At 37.4% G+C, this 24,453-nt stretch overlaps 1 protein-coding gene and 1 long non-coding RNA gene across 2 annotated transcripts in view; one reads left to right on the forward strand and one right to left on the reverse strand.

Moving 5' to 3' along the window:
- The window catches only part of MAP3K5 (mitogen-activated protein kinase kinase kinase 5), a 100,081-nt gene that overhangs the window by 55,840 nt on the left and 19,788 nt on the right, over nt 1-24,453 (forward strand). The window contains exons 10-18 of the mRNA XM_068677312.1: nt 1,892-2,045; nt 4,601-4,708; nt 10,172-10,221; nt 15,221-15,316; nt 16,615-16,696; nt 18,608-18,741; nt 22,384-22,511; nt 23,292-23,428; nt 24,011-24,116. Of these exons, the coding sequence (XP_068533413.1) occupies nt 1,892-2,045; nt 4,601-4,708; nt 10,172-10,221; nt 15,221-15,316; nt 16,615-16,696; nt 18,608-18,741; nt 22,384-22,511; nt 23,292-23,428; nt 24,011-24,116 (995 nt within the window). The remainder of the gene's footprint in view (nt 1-1,891; nt 2,046-4,600; nt 4,709-10,171; nt 10,222-15,220; nt 15,317-16,614; nt 16,697-18,607; nt 18,742-22,383; nt 22,512-23,291; nt 23,429-24,010; nt 24,117-24,453) is intronic.
- On the reverse strand, nt 31-21,790 carry LOC137854204 (uncharacterized). Its single transcript, XR_011095013.1, has 3 exons — nt 21,662-21,790; nt 2,735-2,889; nt 31-1,391 (listed from the first exon to the last, which is right to left on the reverse strand). It is a non-coding gene; the product is annotated as an uncharacterized lncRNA (long non-coding RNA).

Consider the following 24,453-nt stretch of genomic DNA (forward strand, 5'->3'; position numbering starts at 1 on the left):
GTATGTGGGTTTGGTCATAATTGTCTGAATATTTCTGGGAGTGCAGACAGCTTGGCTAAAGGGGCATGGATGTACCTTGGAATACTTTGATGGTTACTGCAGATATCAACTACTTTAAGAACTTGAATACGAGTGAGCTATCTGGTGCAAGTTGATCTGATTATAATTGAGAAGAATGAAGATTAAAATGCAACTAATGGAAAGGTTATTTGCAAATAATGGAAAGGTTATATATCTAGAGGTTAAAGACAACCCTGTAGACTTAATTTCTGTTATGCAAAGGCTAAAAGATGTGTTCTAACTGCAGTGCAGGCTCCTGGCACCTGTTCTGCTTTGGATGTGGGCAGCAAGTAGGGACCAGATGCTTACTCAAAGACTTCAGGCCTGTTAGCTGGGAAGAACCAAGATTTCTTTCGGACTCAGGTTGTCACTGTACCAATCAAGGCTTCGTGTATTGCAGCTTTATGTATTTTTGCCCTTTATACAAAGGAAGGAAAGTCTGTCTCCAGAAGCTGATCAGAGGGGAATCTATTTATGCTAAGACATGGAAATCCTGAACTTACTGATATAACATAAGAAACTGTTGAAATGGAGAACGCTGACTTTTCTGACCAAATACGTTGTTATAAACTGTTCAGAGCATGCTTATATGCAACACTTCCCATTTTTACTATGTGCATATTGTACTGAGGAGCTGGATAGCACTCTAGGAATCTCCTGGTAGAGTTTTCTGGAGTTTATGAATGCCTGTTTGTCAGGATTTTATGTACTTTGGGATTTAAGCCTGTGGATTAAACTGAAAAAAACAGCATGCTCATTTGTGCTTCAGAAAATTTCTCCTGTGAGCAATTCCTTCTCAGTCTGTTGCCTGCTGTTCAGTAGAGTGCCCCAGTGCAAAGAGAAGTAAATACAGTACCTTATGCAAGATATCCACACAATCTAAGAGGGAGAATTGGACAACGTAGAGCTGTGGAACTGCTCCCAGGAGGCCCTCTGAATATGCATTATATCTCTTTGTATATAGCCTGTAAATAAGCTTTCCATGAATAGTCTAACAGCAATAAGGTGATAGCTATGATAAATCCTCGTTAGGCATATATATCTCATTTCAGTTGTTTTCATTAAAAAAAATTGCCCGAGGCTGTTTGCAACTTTTTTCAAAAATGCCAGAAGAAAACAACATGATGAGGAGCCCCACAAACTAACCCTGTGAAGGAGAATATTGGAGAGAGGGATGAGCTGCACTCGAGAGACATTCAGCGCTGCTGTTGTCCTTTCCCCAGTAATTCCAAAAAGGCTGCTTAGCATAATTGTTGTTGTCTTCATAGGGTAATTAATTCCAGAAGTGCCATGCCTCAAAAATCTGAGTTAGACAACTGCTAGCGCAGATGCTATACAGAAAACAGAATAGTATAGAAAGTTGAACTAGTGCACTATTTTTTTGAGCTATCATTTGAGGTTGGTTTACTATCTTTATATACTATTTATGTATTATTATATTATATTTTATATACTTTTATATACTATACTATCATTTGAGGTTGATTTACTATAGCAACAAGTTGGACACGGGAACAGTTTGGTCCATAGGCAGAGGATTTAGCTATTTCAGGAAGCTTTTATGGTTTAGGATAGGAGACGGTATAAACAACCAGGAATACATGCAATGGAAGCTTTGTCCCAGAACTCATCTGTATTTCAGATTAATAATGGTGCTGCTGTGTTTCCAGCTCTAAATGAGGAACTGCTACTATTGAAAGCAGTCCTAGAGAACCGAAATTGTACTGACTGCCGTGGTGTTGCAGTGGTGGGTGCTTCAGTTATAACTAAGGGTAGACATTACTATTTACAAACTGTATTTTATTTATTGTGTATGCTTGAATGATCACAGGTACCTGAAGTCTATTGTAGAGACTATTTTGATATATCAGCATTTTAAGAAACTGAATCCTGAGCAACATACGGCCAAACAGGAACTCGTGGACTTCTGGATGGACTTCCTTGTTGAAGCCACAAAGACAGATGTGACTGTAGTTAGATTTCCAGTAAGTGTGTTTTTTGTTTGTTTTTAATTGTGACATGAAGGAAATGAATACAAAACACTGCTTGTTTGCAGGTTCCCAGACAATAAACTGCTTGTCCAGAAGAAATGCATTTGGCCTGCATATTAGACTGTCTTAATTGATTTCACATGGCTACAATGGGATTGCACAGTGTGTTCCAATAAAGTACTGAGAGTCAAAATATTTAGTGTTTGCTACCAATGGTAGCAAATGCTTCTAAAACACAACTTTGTAACGTATTCCAGGTGATACTATATTGAGGTACATTTTGAAGAAAAGGCATTTAATTCCAGTCTCTCTCTGACTCAACAGGCTTTGCATAGCCTGTTGCCAACCAAGTGTATCCTCTGTTAGAACTTAAAAATCTATTAGAGGTAAAAATCAGACCAAACAGACAAATCTTTTTTTCAGCTACCAAACAACGTATTTCAATACTGCTACACTATGACTTGTGTATATTTCTGATTTCTTCCACAAATACTCTGCTGAAATATTATTAGATACCTTAGTGTTATACAATGTGCTGTAAAAAGTTCTTTGCCTCTATATGTTAATGATCTACAATGAGAAAATAATGTCTTGGATATTCCTTTTAACTAACTATTGGCAAATACAGCTTTTTGTTTTAAATAGTCGCTATTACCCACCAAGATACTTGAAGTAGTACATACTTGTTTTGCACAGTTCTTCTGGCTTCAGGTTGTAAATGGGATGATAAGTGATAAGGAAGAGCATAGTGTTGAACAGCAATGGACTGAGACAGTGAAATGAAAGCAACATGGAACTCTCTAGGGAGTCTCTTTCTGCTTCTCTGAGGAGAATGAACCTAAAGTTTTGCAGAGAAACAAAATATTCTGAATCCTCTCTTTTTAAAAAGAACACAGCCCAGTCTTATGATTTTGATGACAAAATGTCACAACTAGATACTTAAAATAAAAATAGCCTCTGACTTATAGAACTGTCCAAGACAAATAATTTCTTATCAAAAGACAAAATACTCATAGTAATAGCAAGAGCCAAAAGACACACTCAGTGAACATAGAGCTTGATTGTATTTGAAAACCTGTACAGGAAACTGTTCTGGTGTTGCTGACAGACATATGTCATCTCTTGTAATAAATAAATAAATAAATAAATAAAAATATTCATGCCTATTCAAAAGCAAAACCATACCATGCAACAAGTCAGCAAAATGAAACATAGTAACTTCTTTACGCTTACAAATAACTACGTTTGCAAAAATAAAATAATCTTTTAGAAAGTCTCAGAGCTTAAACTCAAGGATCTGGGGCATTGGTAGTCACTTAGCTGGCAGTTGGTCTCCTAGCTGGTAGCATTGGTGTTGTAATTCTCTTTGCAGCAATTAGAGGAAGAAGTGATGTGGCTTGTACAGCAAGTAGGCTGTAGCCTACTGTTCATGATATGGTCTAAACCAGATTTTAAAAACTCTGTCTAGAGATGCAGATAGATACATTTGAAATTCCACTGGATATCCATTTAGAGAATTAAATGCCTCAGTGCCTTTCAAAACTTGGCCTTGTGCTTTTTTCAATTTGTCCATGTGCTCATTGACTCTCTAGGAGCTGCTGGGACTTAGATATGACTGATGGCTCTTTCCAATCATTCATTACTTTCTAAAGCAATTCTCTGAACTCCCAAGATCAGTTTGGCGGAAGATAGAGTAGCTTCTTGAATTAATATAATTAATATAACTTCTCATTATTCAGAATGAGAATACCTTCCACGCAGGCACTATAGATTTGTCATTTTAGACATCAGATTTTTACCTCTGAAAATCTGAAATAAATACATAAACAGTTTTAATAAGAAACCATGCTTCTTCAAATAGCTGAGCTTTGCTGACATTTTCCTTTAAAGGGCATAGATCTGAAAGCAATTCTGGCAGATCATTATTGAAGTAGCAGATTGGATTCATTTACCAAGTGGCTATGCTAGACTCAATCTTGATGCATTGTATCCCATCTCTTTTACATTATGTTTCTAGTTTTACTTTTATTCTAGGAGGTTTTCTATAATCTTTTGCTGTCAGCCTCTTGCAGTGATGCTTGTTGCTTATGAGAAAGTCATTTAATCTTGCTACTGTGATTCACAGTGGTCTAAATCAAAAGCAGTTCATTCTGACTGTAGGCTAATGTGTGTTTTCCAATTTACCCAATTGTGCTTCTACCAAAGATAATTAAGGTACAGCCTGAATCTTGTCTACATGGGAGATACGTTCTCGAATGGCATTGCAATGGAAGGACTTGTGACAGAAGCTTTTCCAAATCTGATGGCTGTCAGAGAACTCATTTGGAAAATTACACGTCACTCATAGCATGTATCTTAATTAAAAAATTGGCATTTTTATCTTAATTTAGTGTGAGCCACACTAAACTAGCCCAGTACCTAAAACTCATTCATCTTGTTTCCCCTGTTTTTCTTGCTCTAGTATGACTACAAAAATAGTTTTAAAGGACTTCAATACTTCACAAATTTTACATGTTTGATACTAACTCTTGCATTTTATTTTTTACAAGGTTTTAATATTGGAACCAACAAAAATCTATCAACCCTCATATCTCTCCATCAATAGTGAAGCTGAGGAGAAGACGGTGTCTATCTGGCATGTGCTGCCTGATGACAAGGTACCATGATGTTGTCTGCAGTTGTAACTTCTTTCCACAGTTTAAAAGTATGCATGGAATATAAGGCATATAACACAAACAATTGTATATGTTAACTTCTGTAAAGGAGAGGGTGACTTAGCAACATAGATGAAAATAATGTGCACATACATTGACAGGTGTTTTTTCTTTTAAATTTGTGCTGTTGCTCACTGGATCTTTGTTCTCCAGATCTTCAGTCTCCACTATCTTTAAAACTAACTTGCATCTGTCAGATTATTTGTAACCAGTGTATAATATCAACAGATCTGATACTTAAAACTTCATAAATAACTTGCAATATACCGTCATTATGCAGATGAATGCATTGATGATAACTTCTTTCTCTAAGAGATAGCGCTTCTCCTTATTGGCTCCCTCTATGCTGGACCTCATTCTCACCAAAGTTCAACAAGGCCAAGTGCAAGGTCCTGCATCTGGGACAGGGCAGTCCCAAGCACAAATGCAGGCAGGGCAGAGAATGAATTGAAAGAAGCTCTGATGAGAAAGACATGGAGGTGTTGGTTGATGAGGTGCTCAATGTGAGCTGGTAATGTGCACTTGTAGCCAGAAAGCCAACCGTATCCTAGGCTACATTAAAAGCAGCGTGGCCAGCAGAGTGAGGGAGATGATTCTTCCCCTTTACTCTGCTCTTGTGAGTCCCCACCTGGAGCACTGTGTTCTGCTCTGGGGCCCCCAGCACAAGATACAGCATAATATGTACTTATATACCTTATACACGTTTTGTATCATGAACTTCCCTTAGTATTGCTTTTCAGCTGTGGTCAATATTCCTTTAATGTGAACATAATAAAGTATTCCTTTAATGTGAACATAATAAAGGCTCATGTCTTAAAATAGCAGGGGAATCAATCAAGATCATAGAATCACAGAATATCCTGAGTTGGAAGGGACCCTTAAGGATCATTGCAAAGAAATATTTGGCAGGATAGATAGACATTCAGAAAGTATAGAAATTGGAAATTCAGGGAATTCCTTAAGTCAAGGTGTGAGATAGCCAGATATATTTAGAAAGCAGTTTAGAAACTCTGGAGATGTAAAGAGAGAGGAAGCAGTGAATGGTTATTACCTTCTGGGTTGCTTAGGAAGCAAAATCTTGGTAAGAGTGAAGATGGGGAGGACATCTTAGAACGCCAGAGAAAGAAGGGATCATGGAAACATGGAAGGGTTACATGAATAACGAATCAAGGCTGAGTCAGCTGGAGTCAGAACACGAGATATAAGTGCTTCCTAAGAAATATCACAGGTCATTCTTCGGTGGCAGCATTTTGACTGCTTGCAAGGTAGGACAGTGAAGACCTACTTTCCAGGTAGTCAATACTTCAGCTTTTGTACTTGTTGCCATTAAAGGAGAAATGTTTTTGTATGCAGATTACATGATACAGTACTGCTTAGAATTTTTGTTGCAAGTTTGAGGAGAACGTAAATGAACAGTGCCTGAAATAGCACATTAGAGCACAAACTGAAATATTTGCATAGACCAATGAGTTTCTATTTGTGTTTTATTCTGACTTACGTTATTTTCAGGTAGGTTCAGCCTATGAGAATAACATTAAAAAATACATTTATTTTGTTCCCAGACAAAAGCAAAGCTTACCACATAACAAATTATGATTTCAGTATGACAGGGTAAACCTTCCTATTGTAAAGTATCTGTTCTGAAAGTGTTTCTGTACTTAGAATTTAGTCTATTTAGAAACCACTTGTACGTGTATGTGTTTTGTGTTTGTATGTGTGGGATTTTTTTGGTGTGTAGTTCATTTCCAAATATTATGTTCTGTTAAGTGGCTTGTCTATAGTATAAGAAGGAACATAGGACAAGAAAGAATGTTTTGGGCTACTGAGTCCTGTTGATCTCTGCAGAAACCCCTGCTGTATAAAGTTTCATATAAAGTGATAAAGCTCCGTCTGAATACTGGTGTAGGTTTCACAAATGACTCTCTGTATTGGCAAGTGGTTTGAGAATGTCACTGCACCTGTAAAAGAGCCTAGAGGTAGACTACTACTGCTGAAGTAGCAGAGTGCTGATTTAGGTCTTCTAGTGTTCAGTTGGAAGTTGTTTGTAGCTGTTCCATACTAATTTGTTCTGTTTTATTTAGCTGTTTGTTAAATGGTTCTTCTCTGTTTACCTTACAGTATTTTTGAGGACAATCCTGGTAGCTTTTAGAGTTTAATTTAGGTAAAACAAGTAGGCTTGCTGTACTGGCTGCACCTGTTATATCACTGCTTATATTCTAATTTGAGTTAACCTTACTTGAGCAAGTGCACCCATATTCCTAAAAAGGTATTTCACGGCGTGTAAATGTTCCTTTTAGCTACAGGTACATTTTGCTTAATATTTTCAGCAGTGGTCCCGATTTGGACAGTACATCTGTATTTTCTGTGCACTAGTGTTCACCTACCTTTGCTACCTTACTTACATGATAGCATTAGATGAGGTCTGTTTTTGATGCACTTGCTAGTACTTTTTCTCTGGCCAGAATCCTTACTGTAGTGAGTTTCTACAGTAGCTTGGGGTCTGATTGATAGAGAGTGCAGGCATCCCTGCCCTACAAACAATAATATTTATCAAAAGAATGTACTGGCCAATTTGGTAGTTGCAACAGCTACAAACTTTCTACAGCTGAATTTGTAAGTTTTCCCAAGTCCTTTGAATCCACTGGAAACTTTACAGGGAGAAAAGGGACTAGAAGAATTTGGGGATATGGGATTCCTTGTCAGATGAATATAACCAGTCTAATATTGTCTTTAGGAAGAAATTTTGTGGAGGAAATCTGTATCATCTTTAAGCCCGCTGCACTGAAGAATGCTCTTACTTTGGTCTTTATTAGGCTGATGATAGGCTTTGTAGGGACTGGTTAACAAATAAAGACCAGCTATCGTGGCTACAAGGACAGGTGAGACATCTAGGTTTGGAAACTGCTTCAGCTATACAATTTTATTCCACATAGCATAGGTCTGTTAGAGGTCTAGCACCTTGTGCTTCAGGTTTCAGATCATAAAACTAACAGATCTACTTGATTTCCAAAATGCAGTTATTGCTTTAAGAATAAGGATTGTGAGTTATTAAGCTTATGAACTTCCCTTCATGCACGAGAAATTTAAATTCTGCTTCAAATTCAAAGTGGAACTCAGCAGAGCTTGTAGCTGGCAATTTCCTAATGAATAGGAGAATGACAATCAATAGTGGGATAAATAACATGGCCTTTTCCTCTTCTGTGGCTTTTTTTAGCAGCATATGTTATAGTTTATGCCCTTAATAATACCAGCTTTTACATAGACAAATGAATATAAAAATCAGATGGCATTGTGTTTTGTAGAATTCATGATACCTTTGCCCTCGGTACCCTAATCTTAGCAGTCCTTTCCACATGGGGCTAGAGGAATGCAGCAGTGCTGTTTGCAAGTTTGAAGTAGAACAGCCTGTCTCTGTTTCGTGTTGGCTTCTGAAACCATTTTAAGTTTTGTTTTGGGTGGTTGGTGGTTTTTTGCCTAACTGAAGAACAGATGCTGGATTTGGATAGCACGCCTGATATGTTTACTCCAATGTATTCAAAACTTGGCAAGATCTTGAGGGACATAACTTTCATATTATTTCATTGCCTGAGAACATCGTGCGGTTAATGAAAGATGTATGAATCTGTGAGAGTTTAGTTGCATGTAGATGACATGTAAAGCCCACAATACTTATGCTTCTTGAAAATTTCTGCCTGTCAGGATGCTTGCTTTAGATTTAGACTTCAGATTATTCCCAGTACTAGGAATTGGACAAGTACCAATTGCTAAGCTCTGAAGAGAGTTTTCAAGCACGGAAAACTGGAAAGTGGTAGAGTTTGTATAGGGAGTGAGGAGTAAAAGACGAGTGCAGATAACACCCTCTGCTAATAAGGAGGGTGTAGTAGGTGATCTTTCTTCATGAAAGAGAACCAGTCAACTTGATGAGTACCAATGCTTCATACTAGCATCAGTTGGTACTTCAAGATGCAGTCCCACTTCTTCATCTCAGGTTGTTTTCCTGTCCCTCTGCCCCACTGGAAACTCTTGCCCCCATTTAAAGTTTAAGAGATTCTGTAGTTACTGCATAATACTTTACAATTACAACAATGTGAAGTTTGTACTTCAAGAAAAATGTTTGCATGTATTCTCAGTATGTTGTGTTAAGCATTTCATAGTAGCCTCATAACCTTTAATGCAATTTGAGTAGAAAGAAAAGAATTACAGAGGAGAAAACTGATCTAGCAAGCCTTACAGAAAACTGCTATAGCTGAGAGAATGACTTTGTCTATTATTTGTTGCACATCGTGCAACTATTTTGGCCGTGTATCTGTTCTGACTCTTGTGTACGTCAATATTCATGAAATGTTTTATATGCTAGACAGCTTCATGTTGTCATTTTGGATACATTTGATTGTTTGACACTCTGCCTTTATGCTATAAACTACCTCTCAGCAAGATCTGTCTCCATGCCTTCTGATTGCACAGGTGACTAAAACACAAAATGAAGCTTAACTGTAGAGAGTATTTCCTTCAAATACATTGCTTATTGTGGTGGGATCCCAAGGTTGCCAGGACTTAAAGCTAGTGCAGTTCCACATTTTCCTGAAAGGCAAATGTTTCCATCAGAAGATACAAAAGGCTTCAGATTCCTGAAGTAACTTTTATTAAAACTTAAGCGCAGATTGATACAACTGTCTGCAGAGTGAACTTGGTTCTGCTCAGCGTGACAGATTTAAACGTAAAAGATAGGAAAATAAATGAGGCCTGGCCCTTTGTATTTTTGTAGGGTGGCTTCTTTCTTCCAGCCTAGTTTACTACTCCAGCAGCTCATAGGAGTTTTGGTATGTTCTTACTGCTCTCTTCTGGATTCCTAGGGAAGTAGTCTGCTTTCTGTTTCTTTGAACAGTTGGCCTTTGGATTTGTTCTTTCCCTGGGCATTTTCATCTCCTTTTCAAGTATTTTCCATTTCGCTCTCCAGCATCAGACTCCCTGCTCGTAGTGTTCTCAGCTGATTCTTCCCACACACTCAGGACGCTGAGCATGTAGAGCAGGCTGTTACTCTGAGATGGTTTTTCTTCCCTCTTTTTAGAAGATTGCAAGTAAAACTGAACAGAGAAGGGCTGCCCATATAGCTTGTCCTAGGTGCTGATCTGCTGCTTCACGTACTTTCTAAAATAATATATACTGTGTTTGCAAAGCAAACAGTGAAGAGACAAACCAAACAAACCTATGTAGAACTTTTCTTGCTTTTTACGTAGGAAATGCCCTGAAGAATAACTGTTAAAAGGTAATATAGGCTGTTGTAATCCAAATGTTTCTCTTTTGGTCTCTTGAGTTCCAGGCTAGAAGATATGCCTACTGGCTCTTGATTTTCCAGAAGGAAGGGGATTTTATTTATTTAACTTTTTTTCCTCTCTTGTGTTACAGAAGGGTATTCACGAGTGGAACTTCAGTGCTGCTTCTATCAGGGGAGTGAGGTAAGTTATTTCCCTTTCATTTTTTTGAAATGAAAAGAGTAATTGAATGAATATCATATTAAGCTAGTGCTGTGGAGTAATGGTGGAGTAATGGACGCAAAATTGGAGCTGAATGTTGCAAGTACTTCCACAGATGCCCTGCTGTTAGTGAAGCCCCAGGAATCTTAGTCTGGATTCAGGAGTGACTACCTTCAGGGTTCATTGTGTACAAAAATAGGAAAAAATATTTGTTAAACTTAAGAACTAATATTTTTGTAAAGTTCATAATCACTTTATGCTAATTAAGGTTGAATTATAGTAACTGCTGACGTTTCATGTCACCTTGACTGAGTTGTATTGCATCCAAAAGCTGTGGTTGTGCACTGAGATTCTGACATACTGGGAAAGTGATAAACACAAGGAAGGTAGTCCTTGTCACAGATGCTTGTTGAACACAATATGTACGCCAGGAAGTAGCGTGGATGCAGAAACAAGGAGGATACGAGGAACTGACTAGGGAAGATGGAGAGGTGGGTTAATGTGTCTTGAAGTGTCCTAATTGCTTATCTCTTGAGTTTTGGTGTATGGATTTTCTGTGCTTGCTTTTGGTATGGTACCAAAACTCTTCCAGAGAGTAGGGAGGGGAGATTGTCAATGCAGTGATGATAATGATAAAAGTGGCAGAGTAGGGGACAGATCATGAAGTAAAAGCTCAAAGTTTGGTTCAGAGACTGAAAAAGCAAATCAATAGGAAAGGTAAATAAATAACCTCCCAAAGATTAATGTGGATTAGGTTAACATGAACTAATAAGCCATGGGATCAAGACTGGTATGTGCAAGACTGGATTAGAGGAGTACAATGTTACACATTGAAAACCTTCTAGGTTTTTTTTGATCTGTGAGATACAAAGGAGGAATTTTTGCCATCTTTGGCAAACTTTGCTTGGCTTCAGGGGAGTATTTTCTGCTAGGAAGAACTATTTGTTGCAGGTTTTTCTTAGCAGGGATGTTTGTGTTGTATTGTGTACCAGTGGGTCTACACTGCTAGCCCAGCTTAAATGTAGTGTACGTTTTTGTTTGAGAGGGTCCAGCCTTGCAATTTGTGCCTGCTGATACTACGAAAGTAGTGTTCTACCATTGTTGTGCTCCCTTTAGATCAGATCTTCTTCTTAGTCTCATTTGTTTTTGTAGGATTTATCTGTACTTTGGCATCCTGTGACTTTCCACTTGGTGTTTGTATTTAGTGTAATTAAAAAAAAGTCCAGAAGTCTAACTTTTTTTTAAATAGTCATTGCTCTGTTCTAATAATAGCTGTTCCATACACACAAAGCTGTTGCTATGTCTGCAGTACATTTTTTGCACAGATGGATGATTATTTTTCCTTCCAACAACTAACTTAAAAACAAAACACCGTCAATAGACGTAGAAGTTCAATCCCGTGGGATATAGCTTATTTTTAGCAAAAATTGCAATGATACATTTAGTTTGGTGTGGTTTGGGTTTTGGTTACGGTATGTTTTGCTGTGCTTCTTTAAAAACAAACAAACAAACAAACAAACAAAAAAACCCACTTTTTTGGCATTATTAAGCTATAGTGTGGTTAGTACTTTTTTAGTATACTCATTTGTTATTTAAACCTGTCAATAGTCAATTATTTGTCAATCAAAATTCCAATCTGTTCATCTGGACAGATGCTCAAAACCCCTTGGAAAACTTCAAAATGAGCCAGTGTCAAGAGCCACTGAGTTGTTAGGAAACTTAGTGGCTGCCTCTGTGAAGAGCTGGAGGGGGAAATCTTTGTCTTATGCAATTATAAAACTGAATAAGTCTAGTTTTCAAACATGCAAGTTTCTAATTTTTCCTTTTTCAGTTTTTTTTTTCTTTTTGTTTTTTTTTTTTTCCCTGGCTTTATGAAGATAAATATTCTTTGGGGTGGGACATCCTTCAGAACCAGGCCTGTTTCTAATTTATTTTTGTATCCGAACTATTTTTGGCTCCTCTGAAACTTCTAGATTTAAAGCTGTCTAGGAAGGGAAAGTTCCCAGGCTTATTAAGGATTCTCTGCCTCTCTAGACTAGCAAGAGCCAGCTTTAAAGGTGCAGCCTTAACATACAAGGGAGGTCTTTGTACATGATCTTGGAGGCTCTTTCTGCAAAGGCCTCCATAAACATTTACTGCATTACGTGAGGAGTCTCTTGGCAGCAGGGCTGAAGAGACATCTAGCCATGAAATGAGTAATGTTTTTGATAAATACTTCAAGCAAATGTTTGAGGGGACAATTATTCTGTGTGGTCCTTATCAGCCAGTGTAATCAGTATCTTATTTTGTGAGTAAGAGTTCAGCTCTAAGGAGTTGCACAGGAACCTGAAAATGTGTATAGAGCTCCCTGAACACACTGCTGAATCACACTCTATGTGCAGGAAATCATAGTAATTGGGCTTAGCTTAAAAAAAAAAACAGTGATTAGTAGTTTGTGCACTAACGTAACTCTGCTTTCATCATATGCCTTCTTGACCTCTCAAATGCAAATGTTTATTATTGAATCAGGCTAAAAGTACTGTTAATCCTTAAAGGCATTATCAGAGCTTTTGGAACCTAGCTGCTTCCCCAAGGTGCTTTGCATCTCTTCCTCAAATTATCCAGAAAACTCCCTAGTATTCATTATATAAGCAAGAAGATAATTATTTTTCTAATTCAAAGATAAAAAATAAAGTAGAATAAAGTTGGTAGACTACAAATTGGAATTTCCTTGGTGTTCATTACAAGCCCTGGATTGTGAAATAACTGCTACTTGTGTCGTTTCCATGGGAAAATGCCACAGAGATCATGACAATAAATATAGTGTTAGAAACAGTGATAAAGTTGGATTCAGATCTGCAATCAATTTTTTCATAGTTAAAGAATTAACAGGGATGTTCATCTTCCATCCGAAGTTCATGAAATTTGAAATCTTGTCAGACTGCGTAGTTATTACAGCGGAAGGTGTCTATCCTTCTCAATTCTGGAAAACAAATAAAAAATTCCATGAAGCTGCTTTTCTGTGGTTTCTGCCAACGCTTAACTGTTTTATCTGCTGCTTCATCTAGAATTTAGTTAGCAGTAGTTACAGCATCTGCACTATTTGTCATTAGCTAATGGGAGTTCTGGATGCACATGAGTTGGGCACGTGGCCACGTTGCATTGTGCTTCCCTGCTTGTCTTTTGAGTTTTGCAAATTGAGCTCCAATTCTGCTGTCATAGAAGTCAGTGGGTATTACATATGCTCAAAACCTCTCAAAATGAGGCGTTTCCCAAGCAAATTACAGTTTCTTTTTATAACTTTGTATTTTTTAGTCTTCCTTTTCTTTTCCCCACCTTAACTTTCTTTTCTGGGGGGCGAAGAAGAAAGCAATATATATAACCAATATAAACATCCTTAAAGGCCTTAAATATTTATGAATTTACCTGGCCTCTGTGTATGCTCTACATTCTTACCTTTTTATTCATTGCTATTTTAATGGCTTCTGTGCATGTCATGTTAGTAAAATGTTTAAACTCACACGGAACTTTAGATGAATGAGTAATTCTGTTAATGTCAGCTGGAGTAACTCCACAGCTAGAAAGTTCATGTGTATGCTTGAAAAATTTAATGAAATGAAAGCTGACTGGTAAACCAGGGGCAGTGACTGTCTTCCCAGACGTGTATCACTTAGTGCATATGAACTTTTCCTGATAAAAATAGGCCAGTATCAACACCCAATGACAGGTAGTAATGAATCTGTCTTCTCATAAGTAGCTTTATGAAATGCGGATCCCCAGCTTGTCTAAACAGCAGTTTCTTTATCAAAAGTTACAGCAAGGGATCTATGGTAGAGGAATCATAAAAAGAAACAACAACCATAGACACCTATTAAATGTTGAAACTTATAAGTATTTCCTGACATTTAAAGAACTGTTATGTTAAATCATAAATTCTTTGGCAAGATATAGCAGAATAAAGTAGAATATTATTCTAAGTTAATCAAAACCATGATGAATATCTCGATCCAACTAGAATAGGTTGATTTCATTAGCAGCGTGGATTTTGTATAGCGTCTTAGTAAGAAGTGTTTGTTCTGGTTTCTCAAATACTGTATCATACTGTCATAACAGCTCTAGCCACCTTTTTTTCTCTTTCTGATACACTAGCAATCAATTACACTGAATCATCTTGACACCTGACCCTCAACATGTGACAGAATTACGGAAAGAGCACTTTCAAATGATGTTTAGTATTTTCTTTAATGAACACGGTGATGACATGTATATAGAAAAAAAAATCTGGTGAATGATTATCTTTGCAAGAGCTGCAAACTACTTTGGGTAGAAAACTAGCAATTACATCAGAGTTTGTACATCTTTTATCCTGAGGCATATATGCATCCATAAGAAAATGTCATACGTATTTCTACGTTATATTTGTACTCCTGTTTATGAATGCAAAACTGAAGGAAGGAATGGGTGGGCAAGGCTGGTCAAGTCATTCACCTCTTTTTTTTTTAACATTGACTTAATTTACAAATATTTTTCCATTATACTATCAGTTTACCAGTTCCTGTGGAACCAATTGGAAACCTTTGTGTTCAGGATTGAGCTGTGGCTTATTTCTAAAGGTGGAAGAATTCATGATTTCAGTACAAAGGCCAGCTTCCTAATGTGATCCTGAAGCAATGTTTCATCCTGACTTTAGGGCTAGCATTTAAGGCCCTTACCTAAATGCACTGGAAACAAAAATGACTTGTCAATTTAAATCATTCTTTTAACTTTTTTGCTCCTACTTTTTGTTGGTCAGCGTAGGGGACAAAACAAATGATAGCAGACAACTGAATATGAACATTGGAGGATATAAGAATATAATTTTACAGTAAGGAAAGACTATGGCTTTTTAGGTTTAATCTGGTGCTTTTTCACAATAAATATGTTGATTGGTGTGGTTTGACATAGCTGGTAGAAGCCCATATGTGTTCTTCTAATAACATATTCTACTTGGCTGTTCTTTCAGCATTTCGAAGTTTGAAGAACGGTGCTGTTTCCTGTATGTGCTGCACAACTCAGATGACTTTCAAATCTATTTCTGCACGGAACTTCACTGCAGAAGGTGTGTCATAGCTATTTCAAAAAACAATCTGCGTTAGGGTGAATGTTGTCTGCATGTACAACAGTGGCTGACTGTTTCAGAACTATGGTGAGAGCATCCTCAGTTGTCACAGTCTTTTACATGAAAGCATAGTACTACCCTAGAGATGCATGAGGTTTGAAAAGTCAGAGAACAAGCTCAGACAAATACTAGAAACATGATTAAGATTTACATTTTTATGCATTTTGTGGTATTATTTTTCGCTATTTTCCATGTTAAGGCTTACTACAAGTGTTTGCTGCCCCACATTGAACAAAACATTCTAAACTTACAAATGGGCTTTCTGAAATAGCAGTATTTGTAGTAACAACAATAATCTAGGAGATCTCGTTAAGATTTTTCTTTTAGTGTAGTTGAAGTTTTTATTTCTGATTACAGAGAAGCACACTTGATGTCCTTTACATTAGCATTGCGGTTACTTAAGTATGACTGTAGGAGTATCCCTATTAGAAACTTGGAAAGGGTTTGCACAAAATTAAGGGTATTTTAGCTACTCAAAGCTGCACTTCTGTGCTCTGAGCTTAAGGGCTGTGGTCTTGAATGGATCCAGAATTGGTCTTGAATTGTTCCTGGAGAGGATTTCTTGTATTCTTGTCCTTAAAAAGGCTGCAGCTTTACCAAAATTTACTGTATTACTTTATGTTAATGGCTGTGGCTACCTTGAAGCTCAATTCTTAGCTTGTCCTCTCATCAACTCCAGTCAATATGGGTTCTTTTACCGTGTTCCCTTTGTATCTGAATATTTCTCAGAAGATGAGTGAGCAGTAGCTTGGCATGATATTTTTGCCTATGTTTTTTCAAAGGAGCTAAGTCATATGTAGTGATATTTTTTAAATGGGAATTTGAAAAATAATCCCCCCCCCTTTCATTGAAACTGAAACTAGTCTTTCTGCTCTACAAAATGCTTCAGTGCTTTCATTGGATGTAAAGGAACAATGTTATAGGACAAGAATTTCACCCAATATGTACGTAGATTTTTGAAATGCGAATTCTATTGATAATTTCAGACATCATGGATGTGTCATCACATATAAAAGATGGACATTAATTAAGTAGGGGAGGTGCTAGTTTTGCTGTTAAATCTCCATGTAAAAAATCTTTTTCCTTTTTGCTGACGAATGAGCTTTTACACCCAATCTATACTTAAATCTAATCTTTCATTTCATTCAGTACTTTAGAGAGAAGTGCTTTGTATGTCCCCATGCTGTCTCAAATATGTGTTTGCATTTTTTTAATTTTCTTTTTCTTGCTTTTAACAGGTTTTTTGACATGGTGAACAGCATCACTGAAGAAATAGGGAAGACTACAGAGGAAGGGGAATGTGATGGAGACTCCCTGGAGGTATATAGTGTGTTTTTTGTTGTTTTTTTAAACTTATTTTCAACCCACCAACTATTATGGGTTTCTACTGTAGAGTTTCACTAAGGGAATAAATTACTCATCCCTTCACTAAAAGAAGTTAAATGAAAGCTATGGTTTACAAAACTTTATCCCCTACTAATTATTATTTAATGATTCTTTGTAACACATCCAGGTTTTATACCCAACGTAGATTAATTGCTTATTTCAGTTAGCATACCCACTTGAGAAAGTACTCATCTGAAATTCTTCATAATTGCACTTTATTGCAAAGTAATTCTTGCTACAGTCACTTCAGAGTCTAGTCATAGTCAGGCAATATTAACATCTGTTTAAATTTATAGACTGTCTATTTCGTGCATCACTGGAATCATGTACACTTACATTATTGGCAGGTCATCTGCATAACAAACAAGGATATAATTGTAGTTGGGGAAGGCTTGTCCATGGTAGTTACGATATGTAGGCAAGCATCGTAATGAGCAGCAAACTCAAATCAAATGATGATGATGGTGTGGGTGGGAGTCTTTCTACGCTTAGCCTACTAACTCACTGAAGCCTAGGATGCCTTACTTCTGCTATCAACCATGTTAGCTGAGTTATAGCTTGCATGTGTATGTCATTACACTATATTTCCACCTTGATTTTTTATCTGAACATACACACAGCTGAAAAGTGAATGCAAGGCCACTGAGTGCAATGCAATACTTGAGGTCTTTAGATTTTTCTTGTAGGTGGCAGGAAACAAGCTGGAATATTTAGGACCATGTCCTGGATCTCTGGAGACATCTGAAACTAACTGAAAAAGTCAGTATTGAATGATAAATCCAGTACTCTGTCCCAGTTTTGATGTTGGAATTTTTATAGTATATCTGAAATTGGAGATGGAAACCACTAGAGTGACATGTGGGCTAAAAAAAAATACCCTATAATGAGAAACTATGATTATCTAATTGTTTTATTTTAGCAAAAAGAAAAGCAGTAGGTCACTTGATTATAGTGCGTATCTTTATGGGGAAAATTGCTAATTGTTAGTAGGCTCTTTAGTTTAGTAGAGAAAAAAAAAAAACACAATGAAATATAGTGATGCCAAAAGACATAAGAATTAAAAATAAGAGGAATGACTTCACCCTGAGAACCTGTTGAAATATTACTAAAGCTAGTAGTGGTTTATCTGAATCTTTTACTAAAAAGATATCAATCTTCATTTGCAAGGAAAATATAAATGCTTTATTTAGTCTTGAGCTACTGGTCTCAGCATGGGAATGAGCAAGTGAAATTACATGTCTGTGTTACACAAGAGGACAGATGAGATAATCTAATGACCGTTTCTGGGCTGGCCTTAAACTCTTTGAAATTAAAATTCAGCCGAAACCATGGTTAATACACTGCAATCCTGACTAACCTCCATTGGCAGGCTCTGCTGTCTGACCTGGCACTGGCAAAGTTGGTTGTGCTGTTTTTGGAAGATGTGGTCAGGTCAGGAGAGCATCTGGAATAAATTAAGACACACTTGCTTTGTGTGTCCGGGTAGAAGCTGAAGTTCTCAGTTTGGTGCAGAGTGCCCTCTGTCGTCCTTTGCTGTCTTTACTCCTGCCAATAGGATTGCGGGTGCTGTTAAAATATATAAATGTAACTACACAGAACAGATAAAGGCCAGCTTAGCTTTTCACACTTACCTTAGATGGCTACCTTAGAAGCCAATGCTTTCTGTAAAGTCAGTGGAGTGACAAGAGCATGTCTGCACAGTACTCAAATTGTCATCTTGAAGTATTTTCCTCTCCTCTGTAGTCTTAAGAAAGAAGCTAACGTCCTAGATGCCTTGGTTGTGTGCACGGAGTCAGATGAAATACATCTTACCTCTGTTTCATTTAAATGTTTTTTGTTTTGCAGTATGATTATGAATATGATGAAAATGGTGAACGAGTAGTTCTGGGGAAAGGAACATACGGCATTGTATACGCAGGACGAGATTTGAGCAATCAAGTCAGAATCGCTATTAAAGAAATCCCAGAAAGAGATAGCAGGTATGGTAATTGAGCCTTATTCCAGACTTTGTGCATTATATGCTTTCATTATTAAGTAATCTAATGAACCAAAATCTGATTAAGTGATCTGAAGGAAGAGCTCCCATCACTCTTTCACAAAGCTGTCAATAAATTGTCAGTTATATCATGGTAATTCCTTTTCTTTGTAAGGAAACATTTCCATGTTATCGAATGATTTATGATTGCAATTACTGAGACTTTGTTTTCTAGTTTTGGTCTTAGTAGTTCACAATAATTTTTCCTTCCAAAAGAAGTACTGCTGAAATACAGAATCTTGCTCAAATACCTTGTGAAAAGCTCTGTCTTAAGCATGTTTATAAGAAGCATGCATACATAAGCAGGATCTTATAAAATAACTTCTGAAATTTATAACTTCCACAATCCTTTAAAACTCTGAGCCTTAATTGTTGATGAAGACATTGTTCTTTTTCTGTTTGAGCCTAATTTATTATGAAGCCCCTTCACAGTAGTACAAAACATGTAATGATCTCTTCGTCCATGCTTCTTAATGCAGTAACTTTGTCTGTGTAGTGCCTTGTCTCATTTATAATAGTTAACATGTAAAGGCCAAACATGTCATGTCTATTGTACTTGTATATCTTGAGGTTTGTAGTGTACAGTATTCTGAATACATAATTTCCACAAATATTCTGATGAAAGTGATAGCAAGTCTACACATACAATTTCTTTGCAAATTGAACTGACTTTAAAAATAACTTGAAAGTTTAAAAATTCTACGATTGCATTTGTTTTTGTGGTCAAGTGTTGTGTGAGCTATTTCTTAACAGGTGAGTCAAGCACCTGGATCTTTGAAGTGCCTCTCAGATTATAAAGTATCATCAAGACTATAACTTGTGCCTCTATATTCAGAAAGCTAGGAAAAGTAGGAAACAGTTACTTCTGTGGTCGGTAAATCCCTCTTTTTCCTAATGATTAAAGAAATATTTTAATGAAGGAAGCTCTTCTGATAAATACAGAACACTACTTGTTATCAGGAGGAATAGCATACTAAGTGAATAATGGTAAAATACTGGGTGTGCCAATTGGTGTACTTTGTCCGTCATTTAAGTCAGGAATAGACTCCATATTTGCAAGGTTTTTTTTGTCTTTTGCCCATTTGACTTTTTTTTTTTTACTATCCTGATCTAATGAATAGTTTTGCCATCAGCAGAATTTCCCATATTTTAGCAACACCTGGGGGAGCTGGTTGATGAGAAGCTCAACATGAACTGGCAATGTGCACTTGCAGCCCTGAAAGCCAACCATATACTGGGCCGCATCAAAAAAAAAAAGCAGGTTGAGAGACATGTTTCGCCACCCTCTCCTCTGCTCTTGTGAGGCCCTGCCTGGAGTGCTGCGTTCAGCCCTGGGGCCCCCAGCACAAGAAGGGCATGGATGTATTAGAATGAGCCCAAAGGAGGGCCACAAAGATGGTCCCACGGCTGGAGCACCTCTCCTGTGAAGAGGAGGGACGGGCTGAGGGACCTAGGGTATCCTGGAGAAGAAAAGCCTCCAGGGAAACCACATGGCAGTCTTCCAGTACCTAGAGGGGGCCTACAGGAAAGGGGAGGGACTCTCTGTCAGGGAGCATGGTGGCAGGACAAGGGTTAGTGGCTGTATACTAACAGAGGGTAGACTGAGATTAGGTATAAGGAGGAAATTCTTCAGTCTGAAGGTGGTGAGGCCCTGGCACAGGTTGCCCAGAGAAGCTGTGGATGCCCAACCCCTGGAGGTGTTCAAGGCCAGGCTGGATGGGGCTTTCAGAACCTGGTTTAGTGGGAGGTCCCCCTGCTTGCGGTGTGTGGGGTGTTGGAAGTGGATGGTCTTTAAGTTCCCTTCCAATCCAAATAATTCTAAGATTCGATGATTCCAAAAAATCCTACATCTTTCTAGAGAATTTTCTTAGGGATTTATTTTATTTGCTTAATTATGTAAGTTGCTCAAGACTAAATTAACTGTGTAGTTTAACAGTTCTGGGGGAAGAATTACATGCATGTTTCTGTTGCCACTCTGAATTATTATTCTGGTACAACTCAGAAATATAACCTCAGATGACTTTTGAATTTCTGAATGACTAACAAGGTAGTTGGAATCTTTATTGTTGTGCAGAGGGGTGTGACGAAACTCGAATTATTTTTAGTGCATAGACTGAGGGCTGCATGAGGGTCACACTTCCTTTAATGAAATACTTTTTGTTTTCTATAACATTCATATTCCAGAGGCATTTTGAGATGACCCCTTTTTTTTTTTTTCCCCTCTACTTTTTAGAGTTCAGCCTCCATTTGTAGCTTGATGCTGTTGTTAGGGTAAACTGGTAACTACTTGCTCCAAAAGAGTGGAGCTCACAGGTGCTTTTACCCCAAGAACTTGGGTTGCATTCCTGGGACTGGCACTTTACTGGCTCCAGAAAGAACTAAATCCTAGGCTTGAAGCAGCAGAAAACCATCTCTTGACCCCTAATTTCCCCAGCACAAATATGAATAAATGAAAGTGTTGTTGCCAGTTTGTCAGGAGGCCAGAATGTCACCAGTCAAAATCACTCAAAATTTGTGCTGAGAGCAACCTGCCGAAGGTGAAAAGGAATGGGGGGGGGGGGGGGGGGGAGGGAGAGAGAATGTTGCTTCTGGTCACAGTTAGCTGCAAGGTTAAGATTGTGGTTTAATTTAGTATCCCTCAGTATAAGCGTCTGAACATGTCTTCACATGCTCAACACACTGCAGCTACTTCTTGAACTCAACGGAGAAGTCTGTGTCCAACATCTATCTCACCTATCCTGAAAGTATGACTACAGACGTTAGTATTTTGTTGGAAGTAGCCACCAGACTCTGAATGTATTACCTAAATTTTGCCAGACAAAACAGGATCTGGCCGCTAACCTGCCAGGGTGTGTGCGACTCACCCGTGGGTGGAAGAAGAGTGTTAGAGCTTGCTCAGGGGACCACGTCAGCTTCTGAGGTAGAGTTCTGGTGCTGTTCCACACCAGAAGGATCTGGACTTAGAAATGTTGACAAAAAAGACTGCAGAAAAAGCTTACATCTCTGAAAAATACTTGATCTTTGACTAAACTAATTTTGAAATTATTCTCATCAGTTCTTCCGAATCTGTCTCCATGAAAAGACTCCTGATTTCTTACTTTGATAGCTATCCACTCTTGCTTTCAGATAAGACTCCTCCTTTATTAGTAGAAACTTAAATGGTGATTTGTTTTAATTATTGAGCTGATCTTAATTATACATTAACTCAGTTGTTTACTAGTTCACTTTGACACTAGTCTAAATACAACCATTTATTCTCTTTCTGTTGAGCTGGATTGTAGTTCCTTTTCCACAAATTATTTTGCCTAGTCTGTCTATGTAAATAAATGTACACTTATCACATTTTGTGTATGTATACAATATTACATATTATTTTGTATGCTGTGTATATTCATATGTGAATGATTTCTTATTATGTGGTGGTTATAACCATTGACATTAAATGTGTCTAACAGATCATATTGTATTACTGTATGCAGTACTTCACTGTAAATATGTCTCATGGGACCTGAAATAAAACTTTACCATAGTAAACCCAAGACTTTATTCCTAAAGCTCAGTATTGTATAAATTCTTTTCTTTACAGATACTCCCAACCTCTGCATGAAGAAATAGCTTTGCATAAACATCTCAAACATAAGAACATTGTCCAGTATTTAGGATCTCTTAGTGAGGATGGTTTCATTAAGATATTCATGGAGCAGGTGCCTGGTGGTAAGTAGTGGTCAAGACTGGTTTGGTGATTATTTTTGCTTAACATCTTAAAAATGTAAGACCTATAGCACTGCAGAGTGATGCATTTCATGCAAAAAAAAAAAATACGTTCTTTAATATGTCTTTCTTAAATTAATGGAAAAAACTGTAAGGGTTTTCCAAGTGTTTCATCAGGATTTATACAAGATGTGCTACAGATACAGCTCAGATTGTTGTTGTGCCAGGTGGTTGGTGGTCATCCTACTAGAAAGACTGTAGCTAGTCTCCGATGACTGAGCCCTTTTCAAATACCTAACACGAGAGAATTGTGACTGGCAATTGTTGTTTCTGTTTGAGACCAAAGAAGTTACACCAGCCAGACATAATGAAAATACCACTTGCGGGGTTTAGCTTCTTGAGATGCCGTGGATTTGGTTTATGTACAGAGGCATGTGTATGTATATCCACCATTTTTTTTTACTCTTTCACAACATTCTTCTTGGACAACTTCTCTCCAGGCATAACAGAGATGAGCACATTGACTAAAAAGGTTCTGATCTGTTTGCTTGAGAGAATATATCTGCTGCAGCCAAGGCCAGTGGAGACACTTAGAGACTCTTTTTAATTAGACAGGAATTTGAAAATGAAAGAAAGTATTTCCAAGAGAGGGCCTTTCATTATACAAGAGGTACCTGCACTTGGTTTGGGATTGTTGGTTGTTGTTACTTTGCTTATCCTTTGGGAGAAAAAGCAGAATTTAATTTGGTTTTACTCTCATTTTTTTCCTCTCCAAAATTATAGGCAGTCTTTCTGCTCTTCTACGATCAAAATGGGGACCATTAAAAAATAATGAGCAGACAATTGGCTTTTACACCAAACAGATTCTTGAAGGATTAAAATACCTCCATGATAATCAAATAGTGCATCGAGACATAAAGGTGAGAAATTGTGGAGATTAAGTCTGGTGTTATGCAACTGCATAACCCATTTATTTGTTCTGTAACTTAAACTTTCTTCTGGAAGCTATTCATTGTTGCAGACTTTATGCTACTCTGAAGTGTGCATTAGATAAGTGAGCCATTGTAACTTGAATTTACAGTAACAAAATATTTTTTAGAAAAAATTACATATAGCTGCATCAGATGTGGTAAAGCAGATATTTTGTACTTACGTTTTCAATGTTGTGATCAAGCTTTCATTAAAATGTATCAGGAGCGAAGAAGACTGTGGGTGGGATATGAACAGTTTCTTTTCCAATGAGATTCTAGACTTTTAAGATGCGTTTCTCTGTCTTGGTCTTTAAACTAAAATTCTTGTAGATGGAGAAGTTTGCTTTGAGATTAAATTTCTGATAATGGCATTACATAAGGCGGGAATGCTATTGATTTCTCTTTCTTGTCCATGCTAAAGAGCTTTAGGAAGTAATTCTTACTTACAAAAGGGTGTATTTGAGATACAAGTAATGCAAGTGAGACAAAACGCAGAGGAAAAATAATTGCTCTGAATGTTCTGTTCCTTAGGGTGATAACGTGCTTATCAACACGTACAGTGGAGTGTTAAAGATTTCAGACTTTGGAACTTCAAAGAGACTTGCAGGAATCAACCCATGTACTGAAACCTTCACTGGTATGTTCTCAGAGGAGATTCTTTCATTACTGCAACTTCCAGTATAGGGTCATATTTCATAGCTGCCTAACTTATATTGACTTCAAATCAATGTAAAAAGTCACTGGAAGTGTAAGCTAATTTAGGTATACTTGCTCTTAAGCTATGCGGTGTTCAAAGACACACAGACAACGCTGCTTTAGAAGTTGCACTTGAGACAAAAAAATAAAAATAAAAAAAAGTCCTCCACAGTAGAAGAGCACTGTCTTTCCTGTGTCACATTTGAATCTGCCTCTTCTGTATACATGACTTTTTCATTGTGCTGACCTAAAGCTAACTTTTTTTCTTTCCTGACTGG

The sequence above is a fragment of the Anas acuta genome, chromosome 3 (genome assembly GCF_963932015.1).
Source record: "Anas acuta chromosome 3, bAnaAcu1.1, whole genome shotgun sequence".
NCBI classification, from domain to species: Eukaryota; Metazoa; Chordata; class Aves; order Anseriformes; family Anatidae; genus Anas; species Anas acuta.